General features: G+C 42.4%; 2 protein-coding genes across 10 annotated transcripts in view; one reads left to right on the top strand and one right to left on the bottom strand.

Annotated features, from left to right (window-relative positions):
• Window positions 1–24923, top strand: part of MED12L (mediator complex subunit 12L) — a 168554-nt gene that overhangs the window by 62632 nt on the left and 80999 nt on the right. The gene's annotated exons all lie outside the window — the stretch shown is intronic.
• On the bottom strand, window positions 3378–7412 carry GPR87 (G protein-coupled receptor 87). The gene is given in 3 exon segments (XM_028731307.2): window positions 3378–4430; window positions 7110–7326; window positions 7329–7412. Coding segments are annotated over 3 exon segments (1344 nt in total). The 3' UTR covers window positions 3378–3387.

Here is a 24923-nt window from a genome sequence, read left to right as displayed (position 1 = left end):
ACCTGAACAAACTCTGAATGGCAAAAAAGAGCGAGTACTTGTATTGACTTTCTAAGTGTGCCTTCCCTATTCTTAGGGAAAAGGAAGATGTTTCCTATTTTGTTAAGACTTATGAGACTTATGATCCTGTGCTGTTTTGTTCTGGTCTGCTTTTTACCTGGAACTATTGGATCAAAGTCTCTCTTTTTTTGAAGAAAGTTTTTATTCTGTACACAATCAGATTTCGACTGTGGACTAAACTCAGCACTTTTCTGATCTGATACAGTTTATTTTACCCTCCACACACAATGCACTTCATAAGGCGTACTGGAGAAGGCTCAAGAACTCTGAAGAAGAAGAGAGAGCTTTCCCAACCTTTGGCATACAATTCAAGTCCAGTGGGCTAACCAATTTAAGGCAGCTGCATGAACCCATTGTTCCCTGCAGACTAGTGATGATTATTTTCCAGAGAAGCCCACATAACCAAATGCAAGGTGTGGTGCTGCTGCATAAACATTTCCCCAAGATACCATTATTCTTATCCGTGACTGAAACATAACCTTGATATGCAAAACCCGTCTTTATCCACAACTGACACAAGCCTTGTCAGCATTGCTGGCAATGTTTTTATTCACCCTTGTTATGACTCTGCTGGCTGAAGCTTATGGGATTTGCGGTCCAGAGGGCACCAGGTTAGGGTAGGCTGCCCTATGCTGTCAAAAGCATGTAAGTTATGGTTACCAGATTTTTTTCAATGAATCCGGGGACACTTTTTTTTGAAGCTGAGTAGCAACAGGGAGTCAGTAGTGGGGATGGTGAAGCAAAAGACCCCGGGCCCAAGCACACATGCATATGCATGAAGGGTGTAAAGCCCTTCTTTCACACCCTGTGAAACATAAATGCGCAGAGTTCTTTTAAAAACTGGGCAACAGTGCGCCACCCGCCCATGACTCCTGAGCCTTCCCCAATCTCCTTCCCCCTTCCCCCTTTGTTTTGACAGATCAAGGGAGGCTTGGGAGTCACGGGTGGGCAGTCGTTGCCCAGGAGGGGCCAGCCTGGTAGTGCAGTTGGCTCTGGCTGGCTTCAGGAGCGGCTGGCTGCCGCGGCGCAGGAAAAATGGCGTTAACAGGCTGGCTCTGGGCTGCTGAGGCTGCCGCTGCCACGTTTCCCGGAGCAAAGATTTGCAAATCTGGGGACATTCCGGGGATGGAATTTGTCCGGGAACAGATTTGCAAATCTGGGGATTGTCCCCGGGAACCTGGGATGCCTGGTAACCCTAATGTAAGCTCCTCAGGGAGAGCAGTTTCCCTCTTATATACATAGTATTGGAACTCGAACATACAAGACTCATGTAGCTTCTAGCAAAAGCTACAGCCTCTCTCCCTTCTCCCACAGTGCCCAGTAATCCCATATTGCATTATGTGACACTGACAGTGCTCAGAGTTTCCTTGGCCTGCCAGGCAATGAAGTGCAGTGGGAAAACTAGCAGTACAGGGTTGTCACATTAATTTTGCATCGCTAGACTTTGCGGTGGGGAAAGGAATAGGAGGCTACTGATTTTATCAGCTGTCACTCTGCTTCCCCTGTCAAATCAGAATGTTGTATAAGGAGCAGACATCGTCTGACCTCCGCATAAGCAATTCAGGATGAATGCTCAGTAAATGGGTTGCCTCAAAGACCTGTTCAACAAGACCTGGGGGCCACCAGGTTGGGGAAGGACATCAACTGATAAGTCTATGGTTACACACAGAACTATACATAGCCACAGACTCTCGCACACCACAATGACCAGTGCACAGCAGCTGTGAAACATGCACATATCATGTTAGGGATAACCAGAAAATGATTTTTTTTAAAAAGAAACAGGTACTTGCTTCTTTTTACAAATCTATGGTGCAATCCCACTTGGAGTACTGTCTTCAGTTCTAGAAGCTACATCTCAAAAAAAAAAAAAAGAAAGAAAGAAAGAAAGAAAGGCAAGTAAGGGGAAACATAGTTGGAATGTATAAAAATGAATCAGCATGAATCAACAATAGTTTCTTGCCACCTTCTGGTTGTGCAACATAACTACAGTACATGAGGTTTAATTTTAAATTGATCATGTTTGGCAGCACCCAGAATTCCATGTGCTAATCTACTGCATTAGATACTATCACATTAGACTGTGATAGTTATTAATACTCCTCAGTCAAAACATACTATAAATAAGATTAAGGAGAATGCATCATCCAAATACTGTATGGATTTAATTATAGGTTTTTCCTTCAGAAAGAAAGTGAGGCAATTAAAACATAGCTGTCAACTTTTCCCTTTTCCTATTTGGAATAAGGGAATTTCGCTTAAAAAAAGGGAAAGGTTGGCAGCTATAAATTAAAAATGGATCACCGTCACATCTCTTCTGTAGAAACATGTTTACTGTAGTGCAGGAGTGGGCAGAAGATAGAAGAGGATCCGCTAATAGATCTCTGGGTGATATGAAGTAGATTGGCAATGATTTTTGGCTCCCATTTGTTTAACAATGAATCCATTGTTTATGTTGCTGGTCTATATCATAAAGAAGAACATAAGTAACCTACATTCTATCTGTTAACAGCTGCAAGAATGTTAATGACTCAATACTGGCAAGTTACATTACTCCTTTCTTGGAAAGAATGGCTTGATAATGTTCAGGATTTGGCTATAATAGCAAAAGGAGCATCTTATCTAAGAGTGAGAATTGCATGAAAATATAGAAACAAATTCTGGGAAAACTGGTTGCTCCTCATATAATATTATGAAGAAAACAATGACCTCCCATGAAAGTGAATTCAAGTAGTTTCTGAGGGTTTGTTATTAAACAATAAATATTGCAATTATACACACACACACACACACACACACACACACACACACAATATTATGTTCTGAAGTATTTTCTTTCTTTCTGGAACCCTTTTGTTGATTATTGATAATAATTGTCATAGAATCATAGAACTGTAGTTGGAAAGGGACCACAAGGATCATCTAGTCCAACCCTCTGCAATGCAGGAATCTTTTGCCCAATGTGAGGCTGTTACCCACAACACTGAGATTAAGAGTCTCAAGCTTTACCGACTTAACAGATGTGATTCAGACAGCATTGTTTCAGAAGCAATTTTGATTCCGAATATTTAACTTCCTAGTATTGTAACAGAAGCATGTTTTCCTCCACTAGATGGCACAGTACAACATTTGTAATAGTCTAGCCTAGATTACGGTAAGTCAAAGGCTTGATTACTCTGCTATATTCTGCATGGCTCCCTTGTGCGCAGAACATCATGAAAATCAGTGGACATTTGTTATAATCAAACAAAAATACTTTATTATTTACAAATAACAAATATACGGATACAAATATGGGACGGAATGTCCATCTCATTGTCTTCAGCGTCACAGATCAACGTATTCATGATATATTCGCACCTCTGATCTTCTAACACTCTGAAGCGATCTAATGCTTTCGCTCCTCGTTCGCATGTTTGATTTCCTAAACATCCTTCTTGAAAATGATCTGCACATGAAAAAGTAGATGATTGGATCTAGGCACACGTTGCACGCAGAAAGGAAAAGTGTCACTTCCTTGCAGTAGTACAGGATTTTGTGTGCCGATTCGTCCAAAAGTTTATCTAGGTGGCCAAAAATAAAAGGTATTCTGCACAAATGATATGGCACGAAACACGTGAAAAACACTGCTACTACCACCCTTATGCTTTGGTTGTGCTTCCGTTTGCGACTTGAAGGACTGGTAAATTGTTTGCTTGATTTGTAGATATACTTTGATATTTCAATGTAACATCCTATCAATACTATCAGTACAACGACAAACATACCGTTGTTGATGTAAATGACAGCTCTGTGCCATTTGACTCCCAGGGAACTCTTTAGCTTTAAGCAGTCGCCTACGTTTTCCCTAGTCGCATGACCATTTGTAAGGATCACATTTGGCAAGGCTAAAAAGGCCATGACGACCCAAACGCACGCAGACAGAATCTTGGTGAACCTGATGCTGTACATCCTGGAATCCCCAAAGGGTTTCACCACTTTCAGATAACGATCGATGCTAATGAGCCCAAGGAACACAATCGTAGTGTACATGTTGGCGTAGAACAAAACGGTCGAATACCGGCACAGGAAAAAATGGAAGTACCATGGCCCCAGCCTTGAGTCCTGGATGATTTTAAACGGAAATGTCAGGGTCATCATCAAGTCCGCAACCACAATGTTTTTGAGGTAAAAGATAAAGCTGGTCTTGTTTCTGATGTGGAAGAAAATCCATACAGCCAAGCTGTTCAGTAAGATGCTAGCCAGGAATATGACGAGGTAAAGCACAGGTAAGACAATGGTTGTGAATTCATTACTGGTAGAATTCCCAGGTAGATCTTGTGAACAGTTGGCTAAAATACTGTTGCCTTGACCCAGATGTTGATGATGATCTACGGGAATGATGAAAAGAAATGGTCTAAGTTGGTTTAACAATCGTAGCTATTCATACGGAACTATAACAACAATAACTCAATAGTTACCCCCATAATCAAGAGTCACATCCCCCTAATTTATGTGAACAGAAGGAATCCAAAAACTGTTTCTGGATGCACACTCATCTATCACATTTGAGTTACTGTGGAGCATGTAGAAAGGATGCAATTAGACATGATGGACTACTATGCTACTGAATAGCAGTTGTTTGGGATTAACAACTAGCGGTGGCTATTGCTTTCGTCTCCGCTTGTGAAGCACCTGGTTGGGCTCTGCTGGAAATGTAGTGCTGGAATGCATAAATATTTGGTCTGATTCAGCAGGGTGGTTCTTAGGAGGTCAGCAGAGTGAGGTTCTACACCTGGTACAGCCAGGGGAGTTGCCCTCCTCTTTCAAGAAAATGTTTTTATTACACTGCTGTGTTTGCACGCTACAGAAAAGGGCTTCAGACCACAGCTCCAGCAATGAGGTGGCAGGGCGTGCATGGTTTTAAACTCCCAGCAGCAGCCAGCTGCACAAGTATGCTTAGTGATGCCAGTGACTAAGATCCTGTCTGCATGCAAAGGCTTGTTAGGATGAGCCCTCGGAGTCTTATTCAAGGACACAAAAGGGTATTGAAAGGGAGGGGGGAAGACTGGAACATAAATATATGCTGTGTTCATAACTCTCAAGACCAGTTCAGCAGCAGAATGAGCTGCCTAAGGAAACTGTAAATTCTCCATTTATTGAAGGTTTGGAAGCAATGAGGCTGCAAGTCGAGTTCAGAGATTGTGCGGGGTAGTGCTAAATCTGTGACAACACGAGAACCACAGATCATCCCGCTCCTGCCTAGCCAAACCTTGGGTCCTGCTTTTTATGCCATTTGTGGTGCAACGCTGCAAGAGAGCCTCCCTTGCTTTAGGAACTCTTTACCCATCAGTTTAGGGACGCGGGTGGCGCTGTGGGTAAAAGCCTCAGCGCCTAGGGCTTGCCGATCGAAAGGTCGGCGGTTCAAATCCCCGCGGCGGGGTGCGCTCCCGTTGTTCGGTCCCAGCGCCTGCCAACCTAGCAGTTCGAAAGCACCCCCCGGTGCAAGTAGATAAATAGGGACCGCTTACTAGCGGGAAGGTAAATGGCGTTTCCGTGTGCAGCTCTGGCTCGCCAGAGCAGCGATGTCACGCTGGCCACGTGACCCGGAAGTGTCTCCGGACAGCGCTGGCCCCTGGCCTCTTGAGTGAGATGGGCGCACAACCCTAGAGTCTGTCAAGACTGGCCCGTACGGGCAGGGGTACCTTTACCTTTACCCATCAGTTTAGACTGCATCTGGCTTCTAAGTCCTGTGAATCATAGGGTATTTTTGTGGCATGCTGATCATGTAGTGAGGACCACCAGGTGCTTGATTAAATTCCTAATTGCCAGTCTCTAGACTCACGAATGCAGTAGCAGGCTGTAGGTGAGTATCTGCTTGCATACATACCTGCCAATCAGATCATTGTGCTATCGGCATTGATAGCACTGCTATATTTGTTTGCTTGCTTTTTTTTAAGAGGAGGAGAATATGGAGTCTTCAATCTAGGGTTGCCCCAAACCTGACACCACAGGCAGTCTCTACTCTTTGGCACTGCCCATGCGTTCCAAGCCCAGCAGCAGGAACTGTGTTGAGAGCTCCAAATGCTCCAAATTCACCTGGAGTACTGTGTCCAGTTCTGGGCACCACAGTTCAAGAAGGACACTGACAAACTGGAACGTGTCCAGAGGAGGGCAACCAAAATGGTCAAAGGCCTGGAAATGATGCCTTATGAGGAACGGCTAAGGGAGCTGGGCATGTTTAGCCTGGAGAAGAGGTTAAGGGGTGATATGATAGCCATGTTCAAATATATAAAAGGATGTCACATAGAGGAGGGAGAAAGGCTGTTTTCTGCTGCTCCAGAGAAGCGGACACGGAGCAATGGATCCAAACTACAAGAAAGAAGATTCCACCTAAACATTAGGAAGAACTTCCTGACAGTAAGAGCTGTTCGACAGTGGAATTTGCTGCCAAGGAGTGTGGTGGAGTCTCCTTCTTTGGAGGTCTTTAAGCAGAGGCTTGACAACCATATGTCAGGAGTGCTCTGATGGTGTTTCCTGCTTGGCAGGGGGTTGGACTCGATGGCCCTTGTGGTCTCTTCCAACTCTATGATTCTATGATTCTATGATTCTATGAAATGCTGGCTGCATCTGTGTAGCAAGTGGAACTGCATGCATAGTGGTTTTCTGAATGTGAATGGCATGCGAGCAAGGGTTATCTTCACTAGATTGCGGTGTATGTACAGGTATGGTTATCTTTTTTCAAATATATCGATAATGAGGAGCTTCATTAGGGGTACTTGTGAATTTTGATTATTAAAGAAAGGATGTGTGTGTGAACCAGGGGTAGTCTGTTTATTAGATGGTCCGAGGTTTAAAGACAATGACCTCATGAGCTTGGTTAGAATGAAAAGCAAGAATGGAAATAACCAATGGTTGTGTTTGGGAAGTCTTCTAAATGAACTGCTCTTATGTGAAACTCAACTAACAACGTGATACTAAAAAGGAGGTACAACTGTATAAATTATTAACTCCTCTCTAAAACAACTGTATCAGGAATTCCTGATTTATTTATTTTTAAAGTCATTTACCTGGAAGCTTCACATATGACATGTTAGACCCCATTATTATTGTTGATTTGCAGGTCAAATGCTTTTCAGGAGACACACTGGTGGCAATTGATCTGGGACACATCATGGGTTGTACAAGTTCTAACGTCTGAAAAATATAGGAAGTGAAAATATTTACAATAGGCAAATACCTCAGTGTCAACAGCAGCATCTTTTAGTTTCTGGCTGAGCACAGGATGATGGCAGCTGTGCTGCAGGCCTCGGCTTATAGGACAAAATTATGAACTCAGCCGCATCTTGGCCCTTAAGAGACAACTCAGACATGGCTTTTCTTCCATGGAGTTCAACTTCAAGTAAAGAGGAGATAGGTGTGCACCATCATCTATGAAATGTGCGCATTTGCTTCCTGATGTGTCTTGTGGAAAATGCACTACATGGGAAGGATAGTTTAGCAGGCATGTCCAAAGTCCGTTTCGGGGGCCTAATCTGGCCTGCCGGTTGGTTTAATTCGGCTTCTGTGGCAGTTAATTTTCTGGGGTAAAATCCCTCAACAACTTCAATCCTAAAAAAAAGGTTAACAACTTTGGTTGGTCGTTTGGTCGGCCCTCACTGCCCTTCACTTCATCAAATCTGGCCCTCTTGGAAAAAAGTTTGGACACCGTTCCTCCCTCATACACACAGAGATGTGTCACTGTGAATGAAAAAGCTAGGACCAGCCCCAATTCTGGAAAAGGCTGCTACAATATCACTGCTCTCTTGGGCAATGCAGCTCTCTGTATAGCTTCTACATGCTCGTGCATTAATTACCAGCTCACTCTGCCACTAGCTTATAGTAGCTGTTGCCTTGTAACATGGATTCCCAAAGTAGTAATTATCTGGAGACAGAGAGACAATATTTTAAATGAGTCCTATGGGTAAATTGTGAGCAACAATGAATATAGCAACAAGGGCAGACTATCTTGTGGGCAGGTGGTTGCATGTGAGAGAAACGAAGGCCAATACTTAATTCATTCCAAGCTAACACAAGTATATATTTTTCCATTTTAACAACATTTGTACTGCTGCCTGTAGTTTATTGATGCTTTAGCTAAAAGCCTGGGCTTATCATGGCTCCTTCAGCAATCATCAATGGGATTCAATATAACTGTGTCCTGGTTGCAGACAATTAGCTCTCTATTAAATAAAAGTGATGTGTAGCATTCTTGAGTTTCTCACTTTGAGCCACCAAAGACCAATTTACTTGATTAGATTTCTTGGGTAATAATCTCTGGATTCCCTTCAGTTTTTGATTGCTTTGCTCTTTCAAGGCAGACAATCAGCAACAAATGACAATCTGAATGACTAATCTTGACTCACATAATCTTCATCCCAGAGTAAATTAGTATGTAAATAATATTGGGGTTGTTACCTCTGGTGGATGGATTAATGCAAAACATAGTGAAGAGTGAGAAATGTGAGAAAATTAGGCTTGGGAGTGTCATTCAAAATCATCAGAGATAGTTAAATTCAGGAAAATATCTCTGAGAACTTAACTTCTAGATTCTGGCTATGCTAATAAGCTTTTTCTATGTCCATTACCCATGTTTCTTATTATACTATAAACCTTGAGAAGTTCTGTAACAGTTTAGGATTGTGATAACATGTAAACCAATTATAAATAGGGCGTTATTCCCAGCCTCTATCCTTCTTATTTCCGATGTTCCCCCAATCTGTACAATTTATGACCTACCAACCAAATACTGTACAGGAACTATGGTTTATCTGCCTACCCAGAGTCCAGTAAATCTAGTTTTGCTGTTACCTTTCTGGGAATATTGAGCAACTGCAATACTGCCATAAATTGTGGGGAGCTGCACTCATTTGAGTCCCATGGTGGGTTAGCCTGCCCCATTATATAACTGTTTAAATATTTTGGGAGCGTTACAAATAAATTGCATTTCATTTTGTACATGGGTTTGATATGTTTCCTGTCAATAATAAATTAAGATCGCAGATGATTAAAAGTTAGCGATGCCAAGAACATGGTAAATTTTACGCCATGTGTAATTATGAACAGAAAACAACCATTTCTAGTTCCAGTACTGAAATGTGATATACATTTACATTCAATTAACAGAAGTAAATGCAGGTCTGCAGCCTAATTTGAATAGGTGCTTCACTTGCCAAACAATATGATAAAATGACTTCTAAACACAAAAAACTTAAATGGCCGGTTGCAGATAAACAACACTTCCAGTTGCCGGTTTTGTTTCAACCATGTAGTTTTCTTCACATTGACTGTGAATCTCAGAGTGGATCCAGAGTGCACAGCATCTCAGACTTCTCATACCACTTTGAAAAATTCCTTCAGTGAACTGATTTAAGAGGTCTAAGTAAGAAATCTAGTAAATATGTCCAAGCAACCAGTGGGCATCACTGAAATATCTACTCTTCAACCAGTCGGGTGGGAAATGCATTTCCTATCCATTTGTCTCTGTAGGACATAAGAACATAGGACAAGCCTTCTGGATTAGGCCAATGGCCCATCTATTCCAGTGGCCAACCAGTTGCCTGTGGGAAGTATGCAAGCTGCCCACCTGTGGTTCCCTGTAACTGGGAGGCAAAATATGCACATCTTGACTGGTAGCCATTGATAGCTTTGTCCTCCATGAATTTGTCTAATCTTGTAAGCCCCTGAAGTTGGTGGCCATCACTGCATCTTGTAGGAGCAAGTTCCGTAGTGCTGTGTGAATAATTACTTTCTTTTATTGGTTCAGAATCTGCCATCATTCTGCTTCATTGAATGTCCACGAGTTCTAGTGTTATGAAAGAAAGAGACAAAAACGTTTCTCTATCCGATTTCTTTGTGCCTTTATGCCTTGCAGAATTTTATCGTGCAACCTCTTAACTTTTTTTGTAAACCAAAAAGTCCCAAATGCTGTAACCTTTCTTCTTGGTTTAATTGACTCCACTTTCTACATCTCTCCATTTGGAGGACTGTCCATTGACTCCTCCTGTATGCTTCCTGCTACTTAACCAATTTCTGATCCATAAGAGGGCTTCGCCTCTCATTCCATGACTGTAAAGCTTGCTCAGGAGCCTTTGTGCGGTACCTTGTCAATGAGATGCAGCAATTCAAGCTTCACTTGTGAAAGTGGAGGACCTTGGTTGGACTTCCGTAGGAAACACTTGACTTCATATGCTGTGGTCTATGATGACTCTAAACAAGGAGAAAGCCCCATGATCTCAGCTTGCTGACACAGCTTTTACAGGTAGCAACTTCCTATGTTTCGGCTTCCTCTCTTTCCAAACGCCTCCCCTTTCTGCCCTTCCTTTCTCAACAGAGAGATTTCAAGATGCCTGGAACAATTTCAGTATTGGTTTTACCAGCAGCGTGTGCTTATGAAGTCAGAAGACAGTGGTTTACCAAAGCCACTGAAAAAGGGACAAGTAGCAGTGACTTCAAGTTACAGCAAAGAATATAAAAGTTGGAACAGCAACTGAATCTGAACTGGAAACCCCCACAATGTCACCTGAAGCTATGTACACACTAATTGCACCAAGTGTAATCCTACTAGGAGCACAGGGATTGTAAAGCTTGGCTTCCTGTGTTGTGTGAATGCTTGACATTTTAGATTATTTATAGATACAGACAAAATACAGGATACTAAATGATGTACCCAACATGATGCCTTCCAAGGTGATGTTGGACTACAACTCCCATCATCCTTGACTGTTGGCCATGCTGGCTGGGGCTGGTGGGGTTGTAATCAGGAAACTTCTGAAAGGTCCCAGGTTCCCCATTGCTGTACTATACAATGAGCTGGGACGATTGTGTCTTGGATAGACTTAAAACATTTTTTTAAAAGCATCCCTTAAAAACAGCACTTCTCCCCAAAAATGACATTATGTAATCTATAGGTTTTTAAGCCACCTCTGCCAACTCCTAGCGATAACCTTGCTCAATGAGGAGACCTGTGTGAGGCCTTTAACATGTTGGGAGTACTGGGCAGTTGTTCAAGCATGCCCTTGGATTGATCTTCCACTAATGAGCTTTGTCATCTTAAAGCTGTGCTTTCTCATTTGCTCTTTTCGTTAACTGCCAGCGTCCATGGCAGCCGTGGCACTAATTGGGCAATAGCTTCTTCAGTAATCCAAGCAGCACAGTGCTTCCCTTCATGCCCTTGTAGTGAACTCCTGTGAGCCTTAAAGGCATTCATGTCTACTGCATATATCAGATGGGGACTTTGCTTTCTTAACAGAAGCAAAGTCAGTTTCACTAGCATGGTATTGTCTTTGTGAAGACTTCCCGTATTCCTTTTTATTAGACTAGTAGTAGTAGTAGTAGTAGTAGTAGTAGTAGTAAGCTGTTAAAGTAAAGTTAAACCCTACAACCCACAAACTGTATGTGCTTCTTTTTCATTTAACCTTCTAAGAATTATTATTGAGAGGCAAGAAAATATAATCCAGGTTGAGATGGAATTTTATGTGGAAAGAGAGACCAAAGGCTCATCTAAACTAGTTGCCTTCCCAAAGCTGACAGCCAGTGTATGCCTTACGTATGAGTATGTTTTATCTTGTTTGAATCTTGCCTTTCTTCCAAGGAGTTCAGCATGGCCAACATGGAGCTATTCGATTCTATTTTCAAATCAGGGCTCTAAAGTGGGGGTTCCTAAAGTGCTCTGGGGACCACCAATAGTGCATGAATTTCAACCATGAGGAGGCTCATGGTGGTGACTCTGCATAGTGGTGTTGAATCTGTGTGTGTGTTAAGAATGGTGGGCACAGTAGCTGTGCGCGTGAAGAACAGCTGGCATAGTGGCTACTTCATGATTCTTAGAATCTGGTGGTCTGCTTGGAAGGTGAGCAGGATGGAACAGAAGTGATTGGGGGGGGGGGAGGCTCTGCCTTAGAGAAATAAAGCCACGGCTGGTGACAAGACAGGGGAAGGTCTGGAGCTAAGTGATCTGCCAAGACCTGAAGCACTTTTCAAGTGATCAGGGGAAACCATGTTTGGTAGCTACTGCTCTAAAGAGTACATATGATGTAGACAGTGAATTGCCAAAAGCTAGCTCCAAGATCAATAAAATAATTGCAGTATCTTACATTGATTTTTAATCCTTTCTTCTTCTAATCCAAGTAATCCTGACCAGGTGTGGACAGACACCTACCCTTAAAAAAACACAATCACGATATTTTCATAGTATTGTAAATGTTTTCCTCCTTCCAATTAGGGATGTCGACAGAAGCTTAACGTGGTATTTGTTAACGCTAAAGAGAAAGAGAGAAAAAGCCTGCAATGCTGATCCAGTAAGAACCTCAGTGCAGAGGAATATTTTAAGCCTCATATGTTTTATAGGTTGTGTTGCTACATATTTAGCATCATTAAAGTACAGCCTCTGCAATAAATATGTGTAAAGTACACACACCTGCATATATGGTGCAATTTGTTGTTGTTAATGCTGATGGACTGGTTTGTGTATCTGAGCAACATAGCTAAATTATAGGTTACAGGATACAGAAATTATGATGAGTTAATAGCATCTAAATTGCTTATGGTGTTGGATCATTTGACCTATACAAAAAAAGCCATCAGGTGACGAAAAACCCTGTATGGAAGCCATACAATGCCCAGTTTGGTTTCTCTTTCCCAGATTGTGTATGACTTTGTTTTCAAGCATCCGACTACATTTAGGTTGTGTTTTACTATTTTAAAAAGGTGCTAAAATGTTGCCATGCTTGAGCCTCGGTACAAATTTCACCACTACAGATGAATGCAGTTTAGCTTTCTTTCTTTTTTAAACGCTGAAAAAATGGCATTGGGATATCCTAAGGCAGGCATAGGCAAACTCAGCCCTCCAGATGTTTCGGGACTACAACTCCCATCATCCTTAGCTAACAGGACCAGTGGTGAGGGATGATGGGAGTTGTAGTCCCAAAAAACATCTGGATGGCCGAGTTTGGGGATGCCTGTCCTAAGGACTTTTCCTGTGTTTCAGTCATTTTGCCAGGTGTGATGTAAAGAGATGTATGTAATGAGAAAATCATGATGCTGCTTCCTTAGCAAAGTCTGCCTATCCCATTCATGCAAAATGACACACACCCTGACAGTCACTCTTTACCAAGAACAGTTTCTATTTTCTGGTTCTTATTCATAAAACCATTGACTTGGATACTAATTACGCATCTATGAATAGAAGGTCTCATTGGTGGAACCAAGATTCTGGCAGACAATTCCACCAGCAAAGGTGGGGGTGGAAGAGGAGGCTGCAATTTTTGTTGTCCCCTCTTTATCCTGTAGCCCACAGCATCACTCATCACGCAGCTCTGGAGGGTCCCCAACCCTCTAGCACAACTGTTAGGGGGCAGACAGGACTTCAGGAGGAAGAAGGAACCAACAAAAGTAGTATCTGTCCCCTCTTCCACTTGCATGATTGGAGTCTCTGATGATTGGACCTTCAGGCAGGGTTCCCCCCCTTCTTCCAGTGGTTCCAAACTCAGAATCCTAGCCACTGTCCCCATTCTTTACCGTTTTTGATGCCTTGATGATTTTTTTTTGTTGCTGCTAGTTTTGTCATTCCTCACAGTTTTATGTTTCCGAAGTCTCTAGAAGTTAAAACTCTGAGTGGGTGCATGCATTATCTGTAAAGAAGGACATCATGGCAAGGTGAAAAACAGCCTAGCCACATCCACCAGCCAGAGAAGGAGCACCTTCAGAGACTTTACATTGTCCCCTCATTTTTTGAAAGAACTCTCTGTTCCAACCCTCAGTTGTCTGGGCAATGGAGAGGAGAATGGAAATGTATAATGGCCCTGTCCATCAGCCAGGGGACTGAGGGCTATTGTGTTGTGGGTGTTACAATGGGTTTTGAGATTTGTTTTGTTTTAAATTAACCTGTTTACTTTCTGGCTGCCTTTAGAACCATTCAGAAACAACATTGCACAAGAATCTAGATGCATACCAAATAGACTTGGATCTATTTCCTCACCCACCCCGCTCCAACAGTAGGAAAGTTGCCTGAGAAGAGTTCCTGCTCAGGGGATGCTTTCACTAGTGAAAGGTGGAGAGTGGTGGAGAGAGAGGGAGAGAAAGCAACTTTTACAGGTCCTCACCACAGTCCCTTGCACCCTCCAGCAATCTGCAAGCCTCTAAAAAATGTCCTGTACCTCTCTGTACTAGTTTGGTTTTCTGATATTCATTTGTGTGTCATGTTTGTTACTTGATGCCCTGGCCTCTTATGAGAGGAAGGCCAGGATAATTTTTTATTTTATTTTAGAAAGAAACACTTAAGTTTAAATTAATGATTATTAATATTTTTAAAGAAATATTAAAGTTATCATTAATTAATGTACTAGATGACCCTCAGGGCCCCTTCCAATTAAATTAGTAAATTTAATACATAGAATCCTAGAATTGTAAATTTACTAATTTAAATACTAAATTATTTAAATGATTATAAAAGAAAATCTGTCTTGGAGTTCTGAACATTATAGGTGGTGATGCTGGGGGCTACAGGGGGAGTTGGCAAAAGTCTTGCTGCCACCTTCTGCCAGTGGAATCTCTCTACTTGATCAAATGCCTTCCAAGGATAGAAGGAGCCCATATACCCCCTTATTTCATGGGGATGTCTGTAGCTCAGTGGTAGAGCATCTGCTTTGCATGCAGAAGGTCCCACTTTCAATCCCCAGGGTCTCCAGGGTGGGCTGGAAATGTCCCTTGCCTGAAACCCTGGAGAGCCAGTGTCAGTCAGTGAAAATACTGAGCTGAATGGGCCAACAGTGTGACTCAGTGTAAGTCAGCTTCCTATTTTCCTATCCGGTTCCCTTATACAACAAGGGACTTTCCATTTCATGGCCTGCAGTTACTGTGGCATATTCTGAACTGGTAAACCTAACTGTCCAATACAACACCTGTGCTATCCGCAGCCTTAACAGAAAGACCCCCCCCCCATGGCTTTTAAATGAGTGGAAGACAGCGTATTGTATTGGAAAATAAATAAATGCAGCTATTCGGTAAATAGTACTTTAATAATGTATAAGAGTAGTGGCAGGGGAGATTGTGAAGACTCTTTGTAAGAGTACAGGTGAGTCCTAAGCATGTCCTTTGCTTTCATCTGTGTGACATGCAGCTAGAGGCTATGGAATTATTGGGTTGGTCTCAAGTGTCAAGTTAGATTGGAGATGCAAGGGGAAGGAGTGTAGGTCTCTGAATAATAAAAGTTGAGGTTCCTAGCTAGGAGCCCACTGTGAAGGAGCATAGTGAATCTGGAGACGGGAAAGAGAGGTTGCAGATGTAGGTCACGTCTGCCAAGTTAGGAAAGGGGACATATTGTTAAAATAGGTGTGGACGTTGCTCAGCATTGCATTGTGGGGTGGAGCACAAGACCTGACTAAGGGTGATGGATTCCTAAAATTAACTCTGCAATTAAGAGAAGGAATTCTAGACTTTCTGTTATTTTAATGCACACCTAGCTATTGTTCCAAATGGTATTTTAATTTTAGTGATTTTCTGTTGATAGTACAATGAACACAAGGTTGTTTAGCGGGTGAGTTCTTGAGTGTGTGCCTTATGTGTATGTCACCATTTCTAAACAGAGGAATGAAGCAGCTTCTCCATTCTTCCTACAGACTTCATTTCTGCCTATGTAAACTACCAGGCATGTTTCTCTGCTATATTGGAGAGATACTTTCTATTCCTTTATTACCCAACCACATTCCTTGTTCCATTAAAAAACCCCTCTCTACTCCCATCTGCCCCATTGTCAGAGCAGGTACCATTTTTATGCAAAAATAGCACTTGGCCACACCTCTCATTGGTTCTGCTGTGCCTTCTTTGAGTGTTTTTGACTAGCTGGAATGTGTCCTTGAACTGTCCAAGTCTCTTGCAGCCTGGATGGAGTGGGGGGGCATAGAAACCTTTGACCTCTGGGTGGCTGGAATATCAGCCACTGTATGTAAGAGTTACAGCTGCAGCTCTGCTGACTTTTGCCCTTGGCACCACCATTTTCCGGCTGAAAGTGTTTCTTCACCCCAGGTTACATGAACAGGATTAACTAAACCACTAATTTAATTAAGCTCCAGCAGACAGAATGTCCACTCAGCCACCAGGAAGCTGAAGTATTCTGTGCTAACCAAATCTAGCTGTTCAAACTACAATCAAAGCTGCCAGCCATTCTACGTGACTGCCTGCCAAAACACTCACTTGGAGATGTAGAATCCATAGGTTTTCCCATTGGGGCAGATCTGTTAGAGTAACCATACTTTCAGAGGTGTAAAGGATTCTGCCCAAGAGGCACAGGGTGATTGCCGCTGGCTTGCATAGCAATTCTGCTTCTTATACTGTAGTTGTTTCATCTTGTAATACTGATTTCACTGACTCCACTCAAACCCGACATAATTCAGAAACACGCGCTACTGCTCTATTGTGTGTTGAAGATTTTAGTAACTTTGTTCTTCTTTTCCATATACAAAAGTAGTGCACCTATACATAAAATGATATGCTTAACTTTTAAAGGAATTCTCCTGCAACCTACATTAGTTTTTCTTAAAGTTTCCAGCCACTAAGAACATATTCCAAAGAAAGCAAAGCAAAAGGCATACGTTAACACAAAAGAAACATGCTACAAGTTTCCATTTCTATGAGCATCCTGTATATGAATTGGCTAACTAAATAAACGTAAAGGTAAAAGACTCATAGATGGTTAAGTCCTGTCAAATTTGCCTGTGGGGTGCGGCGCTCATCTCCGCTTTTCGGCCGAGGGAGACAGCATTTGACCTCATGTGGCCAGCATCACTAAACTGCTTCTGCTGCACAGAACACCGTGACAAGTGCCAGAGTGCACGGAAACACTGTTTACCTTCCCGCCACAGTAGTACCTATTTATCTACTTGCACTGGTATGCTTTCGAACTGCTAGGTTGGCAGGAGCAGGGACAAAGCAATGGGAGCTCACCCCATCGCACAGATTCGAAATGCCAACCACAGCACCACCCACATCAGATGCAGGATGCTCATAGAAATGGAAACCTTTTGCATGATTTTTGTGCCTTTTGCTTTCCTAACATTTTTATATTGCCCTTTCTCTAAGTTGCTCAGGGCACTTCATGTTTCTTCCCCACCCCAATCCCCCCAAATATGGTGATATTTGAGACATAAATCTGAAGAGTTGACCTGGCTGGAGTACAACCCAGTAGCTGTCCTTTGGATAGATTGCCTGGGTGTGCTATTTAAGTGCTTCCAGTCCCCCACTATATACATGAGCATGGACTTTATAACATGAACAAATCACTCAATTGATAAATGCTGGAGCTGAAATGCCACACCGAGAATCTGGGAAGCTGCCAAGTGATCTGCCCTTAGACATTTCCTTTCAGGCTTAAATAGCCGAGCTGCAGGAGCGACAGAAATCTTTGTTTTAAGTCTCCCGCTGGACAGAGACTCCACGATCCCCAGATGATTACGTAGACGGCATTGTAGCATGGCTGGGTAGCTCTGTTAATCAGTGGCTTCTGCAGCTTTGCTTTTGACTTGCAGCTGACATCAGTGGCCGGGAAGGGGGGGGAGAATTAATTTCCTGCGTCTAAAGCTGAAAAGGCAGCTATGGAGGGCCAAGGGAGGAGAAGAGATGAGTCAGTTCTTCTAGGGTTCTGTAACAGTCACCTCAAACATCTGTGCATCGGAAGCTATCACTGGGACAGCTTTCTGCTTGATGCCATTTCAGTCAAGCTAGATGTGATGGGGGTCCCATCCTTATGAAGCAGGGATACTGGGGCACTTTACAGGAAAATGAGTACACGAGGAAGAGGAGAGAAACAACCCACTACCCTCACTTAGTTCACTGTGCTCTCCTGCATTAAGACATTTTCTTAGTTCATGAGTTCATGTTCAGTCTTGGAGCCAGGCTAAGGGAGATTGCTGCTTAAAGCAATGGGACGCATGCAGCAAAGTCAGGCAGGGGACAAGAAATGGGCTTCTTTTCCATCCCATGGGCACTCCTTTTCATGCAAAGAGTAAACCCTCCACACGTGCGGACTGAGCAGCCGTGTGGATAAAACCACATGTGACTACACTTAGCCTGTTTGGCTATGAGTAGTTTTGGTTCTGGACAGAGAGGAGCTTTGAACCCCTAATGATGGTTTTAAAAAATTCTAACACTATTTTTTTCTTTAACTTGCAGAAATAGGTAGCACTGGGTAGAGTGCAATACACAGAAACATTTTTTAATTTAAATATTTAGAAGTTTTTGTATCATAACATTTAGCAGTTGCTTTGCTACTAAAAGGTCTTTCCAGAAACCTGGCCTGGATTCTAGAATGGCATTTTGCTATTCTGCTACCATTGTAAACTTTACACTTTGTTCACCTGACAAGCTCTGTGTGTGTGTGTGTGTGTGTGCGCGCGCAACATATAACCTTCAAAGTTAAAACAGCAAAGAAATGAAATATTTTCTATCCAAAGAATCTCCTGTACTTGTCATTCTGCACATTTATCATAAAAGAGTTTTTGCAGATTGAATAACTACTAGAATCAGATACTTACTCTCCTGTGATGCTAATTATACTAAAAATAAAAGCAAGTTAGAATTTCAGAAAAAAACAACAAATAAAAAAAGAACTTGCCTCCTCTTCCCATTCTGACATTCTGTAGTGTTCTCTGCACTCCATCGGTCCAGAACAGTTTGTAGTATCATGTTGGATGGACTGGTTCCTCTGTGAACTGAGTAGCATAACATTGCACGGTGCATTTCAGAATGCCAGGGCTCCCTGGGCACCTTGGGAATTGGAGCAACCCAGACAGTGTTGCATGCTACTACATGTACAGGGAACTGTGTGGCTGGTGAGTTAACTCTGCCTAGAGTTCTTTTAGGGTGGGGAGTGGAAGAAAGGCACTTGTGGTTAGGGAACGAAGACTGGTGTGCGTGTGTAACAAGAGGGATAAACTAAAGGATAAAAAGAGGCTGAAATGAGATGGGAAAGAGAGGCAAAGGTTGAAAAAAGAAAACCCCCAGAAAGCAGAACCTCTTAACACACTGTTTGGTTCTCCTCCCACAAACTGTGAGAAATGGGTGCTTTCAAGTGACCCGTTTACTGAGCATCCTGAAACATTTGCAGGGAAATTAGATGTCGGTTATTTAACGAGCATTCATTCCGATTTAATGTTACGTGGTATTGCTTCAAAGCAAGTGTTATCTCACACTTCACACTGTATTTCCCTGTCACCTTCCTTACCACGAAATAAATCCAGTCTTTTGAAGAAGTGGACCCAAGAGGTCCATGTAAACTTTAATTGCACAAACTGAATCTGTCAGTATGTGACAGAATCCCAACAGTGGAAGCACCCAGTGACATCTTTCACACAGGCCCACTTCTCTTTCTCCCACCATACAGGCATCCCTAGTTATTTCTCTGCAGCTGCTGCACAAAGGTTTATGCTCCGTACAAGAGCAAAACCAGGCCTATGGAGACTAGTGAGAACTTTAGGATTAGCAGTGGAAGACAGATGAATGACCAAAAGCAAGCATACAAATGAAACCATTTTTGTTATGTTTTTGAACGAGTAGCAAACAGGGGCAGTTGAAAAAGCATACATTGTCTGATGTACCAAAAAAGCACGCCTGGATTTTGTAAAAGCAATAAGGTATCCTTGTTTCTTTCCAAACAAAGCAATGCTTATACCGCAGTGTAATCTTGGAAACTTCTCAAGATTTAAAATACATATAATAATATTTATATCAGTTCACATATCTGAAAGACTGCAAACAGGTTGTGTATAAGCTAAGTAGAAAAGCTTTAATCTGTTGGCTACTCTGCATTTATCAGAAATTTAGCTGAACACTCAAATTAATTACTCCAGTTCATGGTGTACTAAGCTGAGGGGCTTTTAATGCCCTTGTTTCTGGTGTTTTCCAGAGATTCCTTGCCTGGCGTGTTCTAGCATGAACTTCTTATGCCTCATTAGAGCAATTAAAGAGAATCTAAACCCAATGCTACGTTTGCTGAGCAAGACCCAGCAGATCTAAGAAGAACCTTTCAAGTCATTTTTTAAAAAAGTTATAGGTTCCTAATTTCATAATTGCCTGTTATACAACATGAGAGTTTTTCAACTTTTGGAACTAGACAAATAAAATCAATCTAGACTAGAGCCACAGACCAATGGAAGCCTAAACATACAAACACCTTGTTTTGACTGCACGCATTTCGCCAAGAACGATTTGAAAATTTGAGGTATTAAAGTACAACCCTTCTATTTTGCACTCTTTTGAGATAAATATAAAATAAAATACCTGTCATCTGTGTTGCTCTTCATTTGGCTTTTTGCTGTCAATGCTTGTAGCAATGTCTCCAGGGTGCATTATATTCTTCCAAAGCATTAAAGTCTTGTTTGCTTTCTCCAGGACAAGAAAAAACACACGTTTTGAACTAAGTATCCGAAGATTCTAAGTAAGGTGGATTTATAAGTTAGACGTAGGGGTAAATCAGGCCCACAATTAAAGCGTGCTGGCTTCCAAGTTCTTTACTCCTGGTCTGAATGGTCTGAGCCAGGAAGAACTTGAGTGACAAGCTGTTTCAGCCTTAGAGGTGACTCATGAGCTAGCGTAGGTGAGATTTGAAAACTTGGGGCTCACTTCCTGGCTCTGCAGTAAAATTAAAGTGACAGACTGTGATTCAGTTGTGATGGCATTGTAAAGGGTTGGAAAACATGTTTTACAGGATGCTTACAGAAGTTATATTTCATACTATTTAATTAAATAAATAATAAAAATTCCGAAAACCAGCAATAATAAAAAGACTTCTTCCCCCAACAGCAGATGTTTTGTGATATTGAAAGCAAGGGGGGAATTGCGTTGGGAAGTGTGGAACAGTATTTGCTTGATGGAATGAGGTCTAACCCCACCCTGCAAATAGATAGGAATGAATCCTCAATAAATAGCCAGCATCAACTAACCTCCCCACAATCTTTGTGGTGGAAAACATTCAAGAGGACCGTTCCGTAAAAAGATGATGTTGAAGTGACCATAGTCCCTCAGTTGCTGAAAGCATCAATTGTGGACCTTGGCCTTGGTCCTATATACCTGAAGGAGCGTCTCCACCCCCATCGTTTAGCCCGGACACTGAGATCCAGTGCCAAGGTCCTTCTGGCGGTTCCCTCATTGCGAGAAGTGAGGTTACAGGGAACCAGACAGAGGGCCTTCTCGGTAGTGGCGCCCACCCTGTGGACTGCCCTCCCATCAGATGTCAAGGAAATAAGCAGCTATCCTATATTTAAAAGGCACCTGAAGGCAGCCCTGTTTAGGGAAGTTTTTAATATTTAATGCTGTATTGTTTTTAACACTCGATTGGGAGCAGCCCAGAGTGGCTGGGGAAACTCAGCCAGATGGGTGGGGTATAAATAATAAATTATTATTATTATTGTAGATAACTATAAGTAGACAATTTACTCCAGCAAGGAACTGAGGGTTTCTTTTAAACCTTTCTTGGGCCATACTACCCCTGCCAGGCCTTGTCTCCTTCCTAAAGAGTGGAGAGTTTAAAAGGTCTGGAACCCATGTAACATCTTAAATGTCCAGTCCCACCCTGTCTGTTGTCTGTGTTGGTGAGCAGGTATAGGGAAATGTGAGGTCCCTCATTTAGAAAAGAAATCATCCTCCTTCAGGGGAATCTGGCTCAGGAGTTGTGCTCCTGGGTGTCTCTAATTCAAGGGGTTCTCAGTGACTTGGGTTTGGACTTGGGTTCAGCCCCTCTGCAGCTGGTCCTCTTAATATGACTGGTTCACCCTCCTCTCATTCTGGGCTCCTGCATGAGGTGGGTTGTAACACTGTACGGCAAATGTATTTTTTCTCTCTGTTCCGCTTCATCTCTGAAAACATGTCAACTCTTCCTTGCAAAAAATTTTTTGCCAGCGCAATCACTGCAAGGTGGAGCTACCACACACTTATACATCACCAAAAAAGGAGGCAATGCATCACTGAAAAAGAGGACACAGACCCGCATATGTTAATTAAGACTGCAGTCTTGTGGACACTCACGGAACGCAGTGAGCTCCACTTCTTTGAAAACATGCATAGGATTGCACTGTTATATGTATAGATGAGGATGTTATAATAATTGTAATAGATTTATAATACGTCTCGCCACCGTGACTAGATGGGCTGCTGCCTGGGTGCTATCTGTTGATGGGCAACCACTATGTTACAGGAGAATTTGGGATCTTTAAAACTAGACTGTTCTGGATGGTCAGATGCAGTCAGATTATACACAACCTGTACCACTGGCCAGAAATGGGTATGAAGACAAATTTACCCCCGCCCCCCCCGGCAAACCTCTACATTTCTGTGTTTCGTTAAGAACAAATAGCTTAAGTTGCATACTTTTCTGATCTCCCCATAGAATCTATAACTGCATAGGCAGACACACTGGGGATTCATGAATAGGTGTTTCCATAGGTGTAGCTATGGCAGTTCTGTTAATATACTAATGCAATTTATAGTAGTCTATAAACAGTTAAAATTGAGCCCTGTGTTGCTTCTAATCTGGGCGCATAGTTTGCCGACTCGCAAGCTGAGGCTTGTTAAAGCCTAGTCAGCATATAATGGAACGCATCATGTGGTTGGTAACATACATGCCGCCAAGTGCAAAGTTAATGAGAAGAGGAGGGAGAACCCTGCAAAAGAACCTATGATGACTTTCAAGCCTGGTGCTTTGTTTTCTTCTTAGCAGCAATACAGCAGCAGCAGCAGCAGCTGTGGTCTTTTAGATTTTGATAGATGGACATAGGGTATCAGGTATGAGGCAGGTGGGCATGGTTTGGTCAAAATGAGCTCGTGTGTCAAATGTGGAGGCCTGGCAGGCCAAGGTTAGCCCATGACCTTGAGGTTCACCACCCCATTCTACTCCCAGGCATTTGATTCTTGGCTTATTTTTTCTTGCGAAGTTTATTTTTTCTTGTGCAAGAACACTGTTTTTAATGGTTATCATGTTGATGCAGTTGGTAAAGGGAGGTGGTTCACTTGTTGGGTCTTAATGTGTGAACTTTTTTTTTTTTTTTTACTTCTGTGCATTTGTTGAAAGTTGCCCTTGCAACCTTTGTAGATCAAGCAACAAAAGAATATGAGAACAATGGCATAATTAATTAATTGCATAGATGGAGCCCTATTCAGTCACAAGCTGCAGTCTGAGGGTTGCACAGCCCACACAGATGTAAAGCACAGTTCCTACTGAAGTGGTAAACAAAATGTTTTGTTTTCCTTGAAGTTCCCCACCTGCATAATAATAGTTATGTAAGATATTTATGATGGATTCAAGTAGGGAACAAACTATACTTGCTTTAATAGGCATAAAAGCTACTACATCTTCTTCCCTCTCTCCCTGCCTCACTGCTGACATTACAGAAACTGAAGGCCTTTCTACTGCTGACTATTAATGGGTAGGCTCCCCTTATCTTGTCTCACTTCTAGCTCATTTTTTTATTGCTCCTTGCAAGCTCTTTAAAAAAAACACTTTCAAACCTTTTCAAGAACTTGCAAGGAAATATTGCAAAAAAGTGAATAGATTGACTGACACTCTTTACTTATTTCCCTTCCATTCTCCCAAACTTTCCTGGCAGTGGAGAACAGCACCAAATGTCTTTGTCTGGCACACTTCTCTCTCATGGAATGCCTAGAATTCTGCAATGATTTCCCAAGGTTCCTGTGTCTGGGATGCTGTTTTTGCAGTGTTCTAGGCACCTCAGTGGAAGTAAGGCAGGGAGAGAAATAATTTGCTCATAACATTGCTTTTGACCCTTGCCTACTCCCAGTAAAGTGTCTGAAATGGGAGAGGGGTCAGGCTGCTTCTGGTGGTACAAACAACAATACAAGCTCAATACAAGTCTGGATTCAATTTCTGTTGGAGTGAGCCATTCTGAACTGGGAGAATTTGCATTCTGAACCACCCCCATCCGCTGGGTTAGAATTGACTATACAGAAATGCATAAGCAGAATTCTGCTTTATCTTCACTTTGTTCCAAATACTTTCTCTATCAAGAGTGGCCACTCAGGGCTTCTTGGCTGTAAATTTGGCCAAGAAATGTAAGAAAACGAACCTTTTCATCGTACTGTAAGGCTAGTGTTTCTCATTTCACCACTGCAGTAGGAACTAGAAGCAAGCAAACAATTCTTTTTTCCAGAAAAAGTTAGAAGTTGATATACTTAATTTAACCTTTCATCTTGCCCTTCCTCACTATAAAAAAATAATATTTGGCATCCCTTGCTGAAAGTTGAAAGAAGTTGAAAAGCAGCTGATTCAAGCATTTCACATGCCTTTGGCGCACCCTTGTTTTAAGGAGCAACTGTGTTTTATATCATGGTTACACCCATCGTTAAGTTTAGGCCCCTTACTGTTGTGCAGCATGTTCTGCCAGCACATATTTACCCACTATATTAAGTAGGTAATTATCTATAGCCTATAACATATAGGAGAAAATAGTTGTTGGCATCTGTCTGTCTCGAGACACAGTGGAGTGAGCCTCCGGGGGTGAAGTCAAACCGCTGTGTTAGCAGCACTCAAGTGACCTCCCTGGGCAGCGCGTATGAAGGTGCCGGCCCGCCCAGATGACAAGACCCCCCTTCTCAGCCTCACAGATGCGGTCCAAAGGAAAGCAGAGCCATATGTTTGGCATCAGCTTGGCTGCCCAAGTTGCCGGAAGGAGGCATACAATGTGCCATCCAGCTGTCTTAGGGACTCCTAAGGATTTCCTCCTTAGCCTTTTCTTCTCCTGAAGGTATCCTGCAAGGCAGTAAATGTTTAGGATCAGCGTTTTCCTTTTCATAGATGGACTAACTTCCCAAGTTGATGAGATCCATCTGCGCCTCGCTTCCCT

This window comes from Podarcis muralis, chromosome 6 (assembly GCF_964188315.1).
Source record: "Podarcis muralis chromosome 6, rPodMur119.hap1.1, whole genome shotgun sequence".
NCBI classification, from domain to species: domain Eukaryota; kingdom Metazoa; phylum Chordata; class Lepidosauria; order Squamata; family Lacertidae; genus Podarcis; species Podarcis muralis.
Note: the sequence above shows the minus strand (reverse complement) of the source record. Positions and strands in the feature narration are given on the sequence as shown.